The 13,063-nt window shown below is 45.3% G+C and overlaps 1 protein-coding gene across 6 annotated transcripts in view; it reads right to left on the reverse strand.

Moving 5' to 3' along the window:
• Positions 1–13,063, reverse strand: part of ASPH (aspartate beta-hydroxylase) — a 197,024-nt gene that overhangs the window by 8,561 nt on the left and 175,400 nt on the right. For all 6 annotated transcript variants that reach the window (XM_081816043.1, XM_081816041.1, XM_081816047.1 and 3 more), the window contains 2 exons: positions 12,287–12,378; positions 11,799–11,932 (listed from right to left, as the gene is read on the reverse strand). In XM_081816043.1, the coding sequence (XP_081672169.1) occupies positions 11,799–11,932; positions 12,287–12,378 (226 nt within the window). The remainder of the gene's footprint in view (positions 1–11,798; positions 11,933–12,286; positions 12,379–13,063) is intronic.

The following is a 13,063-nucleotide window of genomic DNA, read 5'->3' on the forward strand; positions in this document are numbered from 1 at the left end:
TTACTGCATTCTCATAAGGAAGTTTGCCTTAAGAAAAATTATTTGTGTCTTTTTATGCTCATTACTAGGTGATTAATCAGTAGTAAATTAGGTAATATTTCCTACTGCAGGGTTTCTCAACCTTGGCACTAGTGACATTTGGGGCCAGATAATTTGCTGTTGGGGGTCGTCCTGTGCTCTGTGTATGCTTGGCAGTAATCTCTGGCCTAGAATCTCTAGCCACTAGAAGCCAGTAACACGCACTCTCCACCAGTCATGAGAACCAAACCTGTCTCCAGTCATTGCCAAATGGTGGGGCGGTGATGAGGGGTGAGAGGCAAATTCATCTCAGACATACTGCATTAATCTGACAACAACATTTCTAAGTTATTTAAAGTAAACAATAAAGTAATGAATATTTGCAAGTTAAAAGTTCCTTGGAATTGAGCATCAACCTCCACTTCAGCTCCCCACCCCCACCCTCCTGCCCCACTTTATGCGCTATCTCACACCCCTAGCCTAATACCTTGCATTCAATAAACATGGGCTGCTCTTCTGTATGATTCCTCCTAAGAATCAAAGAGTTCTACTGGAGTTCCAACCAAGTGTAAACCAACAACAGAAATATAGAGACACAGGAACAAATGACAAATTAAAAAATATGTATTATTACCATGCAAAAAGCAACCTTGAAAAGAAAGGCAACATTAAGAAGAGAAAAAAAAAAATGACAAGAAAAAAGAAGTGAAATGATCCACAGCTTATACAGTTTAGTGGTGATTTTCTAGGTCTTAGTGTTACTGGTGGGACTGTGCAATGTCTATGGGTACCCCAGACAAGCCTAAATATAGGCAAAAGGTAAGGGGGGTGCTCTCAAGAGGGAAAGGCAGGACCCCCGTGTGCACAGCAGCAATACCCACAAGAGCCGAAGGTGGAAGCGACCCAAGGGTCTACTGATGAACGAACGGGTAAGCAAAATGTGGGGTATGCGCACAATGGGGTATTCTTCAGGCTTACATAAAAAGGAGATCCAGAGAATGCCACAGCATAGACATTGTGACATTTTGTTATGTGAAATAAAGCCCTCATACAAGAACAAATATTGTGTGATTCCACTTACAGGCGGTACCCAGGGCAGTCTAATGCACACAGACAGCAAGAACGATGGCGAGTTGTGGTTTAGTGTGTACGGGCCTTCAGTAAGATGAAGAGTCCCGTGAAAGGGTGGACACTGGCAACAGCAGCACGACGGGATCGTACGTAACACCACTGAACTGTATGTACATTTAGAAACAGGATGGTAAACTTTATGTTCTGTGTGTTTCACCACAATTGAAAAGGGGAAAAAAAAGGGAAAGGGAAAGGGGAGCATATGGTCGAAGAGAAAGGGGGAGAGAAACAGCAGAGGGCAATGGAAAAGTTATAGCCCTGAGGGGAAGCAGATTTGAACCTCTTGGCTCTGCCCTTTATTACTATGTGACCTGGGGTGAGTTGCTCGGCATCCATGAGCCTTTGTGTCTTTTTTTGTTTTTTTAAGATTTTTATTTATTTATTTGACAGAGAGAGACAGCAAGAGAGGCAACACAAGCAGGGGGAGTGGGAGAGAGAGAGAGAAGCAGGCTCCCCGCCGAGCAGGGAGCCCGATGCGGGGCTCGATCCCAGTACCCTGGGATCAGGACCTGAGCCGAAGGCAGACCAGACGCTTAACGACTGAGCCACCCAGGCGCCCCCAAGAGCCTTTGTGTCTTTATCAGCATAGCTGATGTGAGGATTAGCATATGATGGGCGCATAGTAGATATTCAATTAACAGTAGAGAACATAAAACAGAGGAGGAAGGAAAACACAGGAATAAATAGGGAAAAGATAAAAGAGGTGATAATGTATGGACATGGTATAATGCTACCAAAAATAATCTTGGCTTCATGCCCTATGGATTTGCCTTCATTTGAGAAAACTGAAAATCTTGCAAGGGGATGAAATATCAAAAATCTTTCAGAGAATCTGCAATATACACTTGTGCTACAATGACAAGTGGTTCTCAATGTTTTCCGAGTGGCAGAGAATCCAGAATCTACTTAAAATACTGGAAGTAAATCAAAGACCCAAAGAGAAAATTCTAGGTTGTGCAAAATTGTATTTTTCACTAGATTTTGATGGGTGTAAGAAAGCCAAATGCCCTGATGAAACAACTTTTTTTTAAGATTTTATATAATTATGAGAAAGAGAGAGAGAGAGAGAATAGGGGGAGGAGCAGAGGGAGAGGGACAAGCGGACTCTGCGCTGAGCAGGGAGCATGCCGCGGGGCTCAATTTCAGGACCCCGAGATCATGACCTGAGCTGAGACGAAGAGTCGGATGCCTAACCAACTGAGCCACCCAGGTGCCCCAAAACAATTTTTTTAAAATAAAAAATGTAGGAGGTATTCCAAAGAGTTGGATTCCTTTAGGGCCATCAAACTCATGGGGAAGTGTGGCCCATTATCTTCTATTTGCCCTTCCATTTTCTTTCATACATTTTCCCAGAAAACAGCAAAGGTACCTAATCATTTAATGTAGATTCCTTGTGAATACTTCAAAACTGGTGTCTTTCAATCACTTACGAGAGCTAAAGTGACAAAAAGTGCAGTCCTCATTAGCCTTAAAGCGAAGAACAATAAAACCCCATCCAAGCAACGTGCAGGGCTGAGTGACAGGGGTTAAGTAGAGATAGACGGCTTGCATGGGCAAGAATGAGGTTTTCCACAAAAAAGAAAAAAAAAACAGAGCTAAAGAGGTCAAAGGTCTTTAGGTGTCTTCCAAATCACAAAGATTCATCCTTGCAAGGCCAAGAAACAGTTTTCAGGCCACTTGCTTTGTGAGCAAAGCTCCACCACATATGATTAAGTTACACTCAAAGTATGACGAGAAAAGTGCCCTCTGGAGAAAAGATTTTTCAGAGTTGCCTTTGAGCTTCCTGATGGCGCCCCCACAGCCTTTCTCTGAGGATTCAGAAAACCAGGACCGGAGAAGGGATGTTGCACCTTCTCCCCGGAGGACGAGCTCCTCTGGCCTTTAGAGTTTCTTACCATTATGAGAAGAATGCCTCTACCTGGTTTGCAAAAGATACAAGAATATCTGGCCGAAGATAAAGCGACATCATGTGATTTCTCAATTTCTTTTTTTTTTTTTTTAAAGATTTTATTTATTTATTTGCGAGAGAGAATGAGATAGAGAGAGAGAGCATGAGAGGGGGGAGGGTCAGAGGGAGAAGCAGACCCCTTGCCGAGCAGGGAGCCCGATGTGGGACTCGATCCAGGGACTCCAGGATCACGACCTGAGCCGAAGGCAGTCGCTTAACCAACTGAGTCACCCAGGCGCCCAATAAATAAAATCTTTAAAAAAAAAAAAAAAGATTTTATTTATTTATTTGAGAGAGAGAATGAGAGACAGAGAGCACGAGAGGGAGGAGGGTCAGAGGGAGAAGCAGACCCCCCGCTGAGCAGGGAGCCCGATGCGGGACTTGATCCCGGGACTCCAGGGTCATGACCTGAGCCGAAGGCAGTCGCTTAACCAACTGAGCCACCCAGGCGCCCTGATTTCTCAATTTCTTAAGTTGTAATTAATGATCCAGATATAATGGGGGTGGTACATACTTGACAACCAGAACTGTGTCGCCGAATTACCATCAACATTAGTCATGCTACTAGGGGCTTACGGAGTCTTCCACCTACAAACTTTATTGATCCTATCTCAGGGATCTTCACTAAAATGTTCCGAGGTAGGCAAGAGATGTGGTTCTAACTGTCCAGCAAAGGAGTCATATGGAAGCAAGTTCGGATGTCTGCAGTGATACATGATTCTGTGATTCTGTCGCTAGCTGTGCTTCATCAGAGTCCAAACTTTGGCTCAAGGTCACGGGACTAGCGGATAGTCTGAGTGCTGGCTGGCTGCCCTGGTGAGGCGGCCTGTGACGCACTGAGCAGGCTGAGTGGGATTCAAAAAAGGCTCAAAGAGCTCAGGAAGGAGACTGCTTAACACAGTGCTTATTAATTCTGACCTACTGAAATCTCTCAGTTGTGACTGCATTAGAAATCCTGGCACATACTAGAATTGAAATGTAAAACTCTTCTCTCTCTCTACCTAATACATGCAGACAGAAACACACACGCGCGCGCACACACACACTCTCTCTCTCTTTACCTGTCTATCTAGACAAAGCACTTTTCTGGACTCTACAACATCTGCGTTCTTGTTCTGACAGCTGCAATTAGCCGTGTGATAAAGCACTTCACGTAGGGGCCTCGGTTTCCCCATTTGTGCAATGACAGAGGTGGAGAAGATGGCGTCTGAGGCTCCTTTCAGCACTAAAAGTCTCTTCATTCTCTGAGCTAAGCTATAGGTTAGGGCTTCAGTCTTCATATTACATTTCACAGGATATACTCAACAAGCTTTCACCTGAGAAATGAGTATAGTATTTGCTATTTTATTTAATGTCAAAGTACGAATTCCAATAAAAGATGGCTACCTTCACAAAAAAGCCCTCTTCCCAACAGACTGTATATAATATGCACCCCTGGCGTATCTCCCAGCCCCTCATGGAAGAGCCCCCGCCTGGCTGCCATGGGGCTTCCCTCCTCCCCACAGAGGCCTGGGGATTCCAGGTTATGTCCTCCTGCGCACCCTGCTGCTGCCTCTCTGGAAGCTCTGCGCTTCCTCTTCTGGGTCCCAGGTCAATCAGTACCAGAAGGCTCTGGAACATAGCTGAGAAAGCCAAAAGAGGACAAAGAAAGAGAAAAGGCAGGAGAAAACTCCTAAGGCCTCAGGTGGGATGCACTGCCCACTCCCCACGTACCTCTAGTTCCAGGGTGGGGGCACAGGGAGGAAAAGGAGAAATGCAGGAGTGAGGGGTGGAGCGATCAGTTGTGCTCCTGCCGATCCTCCTTTCTCCCTGGCCCCATGCCTATCAAATCACAGTCTCCAACTGTATCTGTACCATCCATCCCTCTACCAGCTTGGGCCCCGCACACCCTTGGCTTCCTATCTTGTCCCCTAACTCCTTAGAGCCCCACCTCCTCCCTGCCGGAGTGCATGCTCCAGGTTACATGAGCCACCTCCAATGGTGGAGGAGTGCTTGGTCTCACTCCCTGGAATGTAAGGGACAAAAGTCCCCATTTTTGCAGCAATCAGACAAGAGAACAGTAAACGATCAAGTACATTGAGTGCATTTGCCACACAGTACTCTGTAAATACAGTTCTGAGGGCATCCCTATGGATTGCTTTAAAACTCAAAACCATAGGAAGATATGCTTTGATTCTTTTCCCATCTTAACAGATGAGGAAATTAAGGCTCAGACAGATTATGCAAGTTGTCTAAAGATGGTGAGGTAAAAGCTTCAGAGGCTGGCCCAGGAACCGCCACATCATTTAATATTGCCGTAGCAAAATGGATTCCAACATTCCAATTCCTCAATAATCAGTTCAACAAACAAAATGCACACAATTCATATTTCGTTTGGGAACCTCCATTCCCTGTGGAGGTGTCACTGGGTATGTGTGTGGACAAATCCCATCAACACACTGTGCCAACCAGAACAGGGACTAAGAGACTCTACTGATATTTTTAATTCACCAAGTTGCTAAAGGAAAGGAAGAAAGAGGGCAAATGTTACCTATTCAGTAACAAACCTTTGGGAAAGCTATCTAGTTAAAAAAGCCATTTTCAACCTGCAACCCCAGATGGGGACTTGAATGGTGACTTGTGGATGAGGTCACATTGCGGTTGGGATGGAAGATGGTTACATTTTGTGAAACAGAAGAGCTAAGATCCCGGGGAAAATTTTAAAACTTTATCTGCTCGGACGCTTTATAAAAACCAAACAAATGCTGCCTATGAACGATTCATGGTGGCTCTAAAAAATTAAGTCTTTCTCTCTCTTACTGTTAATATTTTAGTGGGCCTTCCATAGGATCTTCCTAATTAGAAACTTGAGAGATTGGGGCGCCTGGGTGGCTCAGTTGGTTAAGCGACTGCCTTCGGCTCAGGTCATGATCCTGGAGTCCCTGGATCGAGTCCCGCATCGGGCTCCCTGCTCGGCAGGGAGTCTGCTTCTCCCTCTGACCCTCCCCCCTCTCATGTGTTCTCTCTCAAATAAATAAATAAAATCTTAAAAAAAAAAAAAAAGAAACTTGAGAGATTAATGAAAAAAATACGTTATCAACTACTTGAAGTATGTTACGGTAGAGGGCCATTGTTTCTACAGCAACAGAGAGGAATTAAATGACTTATTACCAATTTATTTCTTCAGCGCAATGCTGACACACACTTTCCTGGTGTGTATTGGTCTTGTCCAATATTTCCGGCTGGCCACTTGCAGGGAATAATGCTGAGTCTCCAGGAGAGCCACGCAGAGACTCTTCTTCCCTGCAGCCTGCTTCTAGCATGTCCTGGAGGCCCTCTGGGAGACTCAGGAGAAAAAATTTCTGTCTGAGATCATCCAAAGCTCAAACAACTTGGCCATGCCATGAGGATAAAAATCAGTTGCTGCTTGCCGGGGGCATGTTCATCCACTGACTCAAGTTCATTCAGCTTTGGATCAAGATCATAAATGAGCTCATTTGACAGACCACAAAGCGTGGCCTGTCAGGGGTGACACAAATAGCCTCAAACGGAAGCTCTCCAGCTGCTTTCTCTACTTGATACCTTGTTGTCTGGACATGAAAACCAGCACTCACCGTGATCACCTTTTAAGTATAGGATGATCTTAATTTTGTCACCACCATCACCAAAACCCCCAAAGCCCATAAACCTATACAGAATGAGGCTATGGGGTTGAGGCTACACATACTTTCAAGCCGGACGGCCTGGCACCAAACCTTGGTTCCAGTATTGTAGTGGGTTGAATGGTGACCTCCCCCCAAAAAGTATGTCCACCTGGAAACTGTGAATGTATCCTTATTTGGAAAAAGCGTCTTTGGAGTTGTAATGAAGTTAAAGATCCTGAGATGAGACCATCCTGAATTAGGCTGGGCTCTAAATCCAATGATAAGTACCTTTATGAAAGAGAAGGGGAGGGGTGCCCATGTGGCTCGGTCAGTTGGGAATCCGAGTCTTGATTTCGGCTCAAGTAGTGATCTCAGGGTCATGGGATCACGCCCTGCGTCACGCTCAGCAGGGAGTCTGCTTGAGATTCTCTCCCTCCTTCTTCCTCTGCCCCTCCCCCCTCCCTCAAATAAATAAAATCTTTAAAAGACAGAGAGAGAAGGGGAGAAGACACAGGGGGGAAGGTGATGTGCTGGCAGAGACAGAGACTGGAGCGATGTCTACAAGCCAAGAAACACCAAAGATGGCCAGCAGCTACCAGAAGCCAGGAGAGAGGCAGGGCACAGATTCTCCCTCAGAACCTCTGGAAGAAACCAACCCTCCTGATAGCTGACTTCAGACTTCTGGACTCCAGAACTATGAGAGAATGCATTTCTGTTGTTTTAAGTCACCCAGGTTGCAGCAATTTGGTACAGCAGCCGTAGGAAACTCACACAAACATCAGCGCTTACTAAGCTGAATGACCCTGGGGAAATTACTTGGCGTCTTTATGCCTCAGTCTCCCCAGCTGTAAAGCAGAAATTTTAATAACCCCTTAGGACTGTTGTGAGGACTGATAAATTAATGGCATCCTCAGAGCTGCTTTGCACAGCAAGCACGCTATTTATCATTCCTGTGTTCCTCCTCACGAATATACACAGGCAGGTATTGAGAAGCATCTGGGCAAGATCTCTGAGTATCAAGATCAAAAAAATACTTTTTTCTGTTGTGCTTCTCTGTGTTTTACAAATTATGTACAAGGAATGTGCATTATGCATCAGTTTTATAGTCAGAGGGCATTTATGAATTTTAAATGATCATTTTATTTATCCTGATAAAAGGCTGCCTCTCTGCAAGCTCATCTTCAGATAAAAATTGCTGTGCTACGTTTCGCAGGGATGGAATATTTAAACAACATGCACGTTAGCAGGAGAAGTAGCCCCGGAGAAACAGCGATGTGATTATTAATACCTGAGAACTCGAGTGCACAAATTGTTACAAGTAAACTACTCCTTTGGAAGTTGAGAGGCTCTGAAAATTGCTTCCTGTTGCCTAGCACAAGGAAGCCTGATTTCTTGGTATATGTGTTTCTCTTTCCACACTAATAGTATTTCTACAAATAACAGCGTGAAACTTCCAGGTTTCCTATTACGGTCTTTCTGTCTTCCGAGTTTAGGAACCGCCTGTCTCCTCTTCAGATATCTAGCTTTTCACTGTAATAAGCATTACACAGTTCTTTAACGGACCCATGTCTCTTTGGAAAAACACTATTTTTGTAATGAAGTACTTCACCTGACCCAATGACCCCTGACTGAAGGCTTATTGAGGATGAGAATGTAACACAATATACAGTACAAGAGAAGAGTGTTGACCAACCATCATGATGAGGTGGAAAGGCACTGATGCCTATGGGCCCTCCAGGGCCGAGAGAACCAGAAGCTTTTCATCCTCGGCAAAACTGCCATCCTGGCCCAACCCTTGGTAGGTGGGTGCAAAGGTCTTTTTAATAAATACCGAAAAATACACCACCTGCAAGTTGTTATCAACAGGAACTTCCTGTCACGTGGAGTAGGTTATATTTTAGCACAGTGGAAACGGAGGGTTTGCTGAGTTAACCTTCTTGCTCAAGCTCACCTTCCACTGAGTGCAGGACTGGGGCTACTTCAGGTAGGTGAAGACAGTTCACTTAATCACGCTTTCGACTTGAGGGGAGGGGTTGGCAGTCCCCTCCTTCGTCAAGCATGGTCACCGGGTGTTTGCTGGGAGCCTGGGGGGGGGGGGGGCGGCGCACTGCACCCATGCTCCGGGACACCTCTCCCGGCGTCACTTTCGCGGTGAGAGCCCCGCTTGGCTCCTTGTTTAAGCCTCTGGCACTGTCCACCCACTCCCCTTCCTCGCTGCCATATCCGTCCCTTCAGCCTGGGTTCCTCATTGCCTCAGGGCCTCTGATGACTAGGATCAGTGCATGCCTGTCCTTCTCTCTACCGATTCCTCAGTGGACTTTTTTGTCTAGTGATTTTTCCCGAAGTATCTATAAGCAGGACAGATTGGAAATTTAAAAAAAAATAAATAGAAAGGAGGAGGGAGGGAGGGAGGGAAGGAGAGACAGAGACAGAGACAGAGATAACAACCAACAAGTTTATAACCATAAGGCAGTACTCAAGAAACAGGCCTGGTGCTCTTGCTGTCTTCACTGCCCGTGGTTATTTGGTCTTGTTCCCCAGCATTCTCTTTGTATTCCTGGGGTCCCCCACCATGTCCTCAGCCCTCTTCCCTTTGGTGGAAACTCTGCAGACCCAAACAGAGTTCCCAAAGGCTTGACAAAATCCATTCCATCTCGGGAGGAACCTCTCTCCCTGTTCAGCTATCTCTGATTCTCGTCCTGGTCCCACCAACTCTGCCCCCTGAGGCCCCATCTCCTTGTTGGTTCCTTGTCTTTCTGCCTTATAAGTGTGGATGTGTTTTACGGAGTCTCAAGCTTCCTCCAGAACCTCCTGCTAAGTCTGCCCCTTGAACCTTCATGTCTAGACTTGATTTCTCTCCTGAGCTCCAGGCATCTATATCTAGCCGCGTTCTAGATATTTCCACAACTGTGTTCCAATAGCAACTTAAATAAAAAATATACAAACACGGAACTCATTATCCATTTCCCTGAACTTGCCTCACACCTCCCAAGATCTCAGTATTTGCTAAAGCATCAACAGCCTCCCACTGACCAAAATGGATACCGCCAAGTCACCTTAAACTTCCCCTCCCTTGCACCACACTTGGATTCACTTGAGTCAATCTTCATGTCTCCTTCAGTAACCTGCTTTGTTACTCTCCCTTTGTTTCCAGCATCCCGAGTCCAGCTCTTCTTGGGTGGGCTGCTCTGACAGGCTGTTAACTGTTTTTCCTGTCCTCCCCCACAGCTTTTCCCCATGGCTTCCAGAATATCTTCCTGACAAAGCTCTGATCCCACTCGTTGGTATTCAAAGCCTTGTACGATTGGGCTTCTATTCCATTCTTTCATTTTCCAACCTTTATTCTATATGTGCTGTTAAAGTTTTTAGACAAGGGGGTGGCTCTAATGTCTTGGAGGGCTACGTAAGCAAACCAAAGCCTAAGCCAGAGTCAATGCACTTGAATCTGAGAAAGTGAAGGTGAAGAGCAACCAATCACAAATAGCCAACTGGGTTTCCCCAAACAAGGCAGCCACTTGCACTATAGCCAGTCAAACAGTGGCTTTGCTTCGCTTCGGCATCTTCTCTTCGGAAACCCTGCCCCCACCTCCTGTCCTGGCACGCTCCTAACCACCTTTGGGTTGACACCCTCTGACGTGAATCGGTGTACGCTCAAATAAACTCTTGAAAATTTTAATGTGCATCGGTTTACCTACATGACAGTATCCTACACTCTTGGTTGTGGAAATCACTCCATATTCTTCACATGTGCCCTATAATTTCTGGCTTCAGTGCCCTTGCAGATCCTGTCCTTTCAGCCGGCAATGCCCCTTTCCTCCCAGCGTTGGATTTCCAAACCTTCCTGTCTTTAAAAATCACCACTGTCAAGATTCTCAAACCCCAGCAGCAAATGAGCTATTTGCCCACTGACCCATCTGTAGCATTTTTATTTCTACCTCTCTTACGACTCACAACATCTGAGCCTGTGCCATGTCCCCGATTAGGCAAGTCTGGCAGGGGAAGGCCCCCATCGGATTCAACTTTGAATCTTTGTGCTGCTGTACCATCCATGTCCAGGGTGGGCAGGTCTCTGCCAATAACCAAACGAATGACTCTGTGTCCTCAGGAACAGCCCTCTCCATCAGACCTCTACTGGGGACCATGACAAATGCCTAAGAAGACAACAACTTGGTTTCTGCCCTCCAGGAGCTTATAGCTCATAGATTAGGCTAACATATGCTAATTGATAAAAAGCAATGGAAGATAAAGAATAGGATTACTGAGAACGTACACTATATACGTTCTATTAAGTCAGAAAAGAGGTTCCTTTTTATGAAATGACATTGGATCTTAGTAATAGGTTTATTTTGGATGGGTGAAAAGAAGGGCCTTCTGGGTGGAGGGAGTAATCAGATTAGGACAGCCAAAGGCATGGGGAGAAGGTCCTAACATTCACCATGTCCCACTCCCGCTAGGATGTGGGCTCAGTGCCGTGAGTGCATTTTTTCATTTAATCCTATAACAATCCTACAAAGCACACAGCATCAGTTCCAATTTTACAAGTAAGGAGGCTGAGGCTCGAGGGGATTAAGGAGCTGGCCAAGGTTATACAGGATTAGGTGGCAGAGCTGGGATTTGAAAAAGGCAGTCTGCTTCTGTGGCACCACGCTGCCTCCTCCAGAGCAAAACACAGAACTATCACTGGGTGTTTTCTCGAGGAAGGGGGACTCTTTGCACTGATGAATCACTCAAGTCGTAGAGCAAGAAGCACAATGTGTAATATGTGTAGGGCTCGGTACAACACAGGCGACTCTGAATGCAAGTCTGTCCATCTAGAAAGAAAATCGAGAAGGCTCTTCAATGAGATGAGACTAGTGTGGGGAGAAATGATTAGGAAGGGCATCCCTAGAATGGAGGGCTGTCTCCAGACTAGTAGACAGAACAAAGAAGGGACACAGGCTTGAGCATGGATTAGTATCACCCGTCCCAGCCTACTTCCATTACAAAGGAAGAGAAATAACCCAACTGAACATAGATTGGTTGTAATGAACACCCATCCTCAGAGGGGATAAGAGACACAATGATGGCAGGAGACATACTTGGTCTCGTTGGCACATCGGATCTTGCAGCCTTCCTTGGGAATCACCAAGCCCAGGTGCATTCGGAGCCTGCAGTTGGTGGGCCCCGTGTGTGGCCACACGTGAGTTCCTGGGTGCATGATGGAATATTTGATCTGTGCAGAAAATATAACAAACTGGTCATCCATTTATCGAGGGGTGGAGGAAGTGCTAAATTAAAGTTACAGGATAAAACTATGTCAATTTGAATTTGAACCTTTGTAAGGCTTAGAATTTATATTCTCGTCTTATTTCTTTGATAAGGACTCTCATTTTCCACCAAGCGATAAACACTGAACACTTCCCGCCCTCAATTCTGACACCAACCACATGAAATTATGTTTCATTAAAGAGAGAGTGAAAAAAGACGCCTTCGTTGGACCAAATAACAGTTTCTTTATAAAGGTCAGCACTCCCTTATTCCTAATAACGAACTGTGTTCCTCCCATCATTGAAGACATGCTTGGTACCTGTCCTCTTCTGCATCCTGTTGTCTCAGGAAATTTATCTAGTAAAGAACAGGTTTTAGGAGCTCCTTTACAGGCATTTTCATTTTTTCTTCCTAGAACGAGACATGATAAAATCATTGTTAGAAACAAATCACAGTAAAACTTTAACTCGTCCCGTTTTGACCAGACACAATCTGTATTATCATCCTCACTAGGAATGAGAAAGCTAAGCAAACACAAGAAGACAAAGTATAACAGACAGTGACTGGCAAAGACCAGAAGTCTCTACTCACTATTGGACTATTTGACTAAGGCTGTCTAATGGACAGGGTGAGTGTTGAATACTTATTCTTCTCCCCGTGACAGGTAGAATAATGCCCCCCAACCAAGGTGTCCATGTTGTAAGCAGGAGCCTGTGAATAGGTTATGCTATATGGCAAGGGGAAATAGAGGTTGCAGATGACATTGAAATTTCTAACCAGCTGACCTGAAAACAAAGAGATTATCCTGGATTAACTGGATGGGCCCCATGTAATCAGAGTCTTTCAACATGGAAGAGGGAGGCAAAACAGAGTGATAGAATGAGACAGACTTGACCGGCCATTGCTGGCTTTGAAGATGGAAAGCAACTGCAAGCCAAGGAATGTGGGCAGATGCCAGAAGCTGGAACCTCCAGATGAAATAGATCCCTGGGGACACTCTGATTTAAGCTCAATGAGACCGCTATAGACTTCTGACCTCCAGAACTGTAAAGATAATACATTTGTGTCATTTTAAAGCCACTAAGTTTGTGGTAAT

The sequence above is a fragment of the Leptonychotes weddellii genome, chromosome 4, assembly GCF_054177405.1.
Source record: "Leptonychotes weddellii isolate Sample4059 chromosome 4, ASM5417740v2, whole genome shotgun sequence".
Lineage (NCBI taxonomy): Eukaryota > Metazoa > Chordata > Mammalia > Carnivora > Phocidae > Leptonychotes > Leptonychotes weddellii.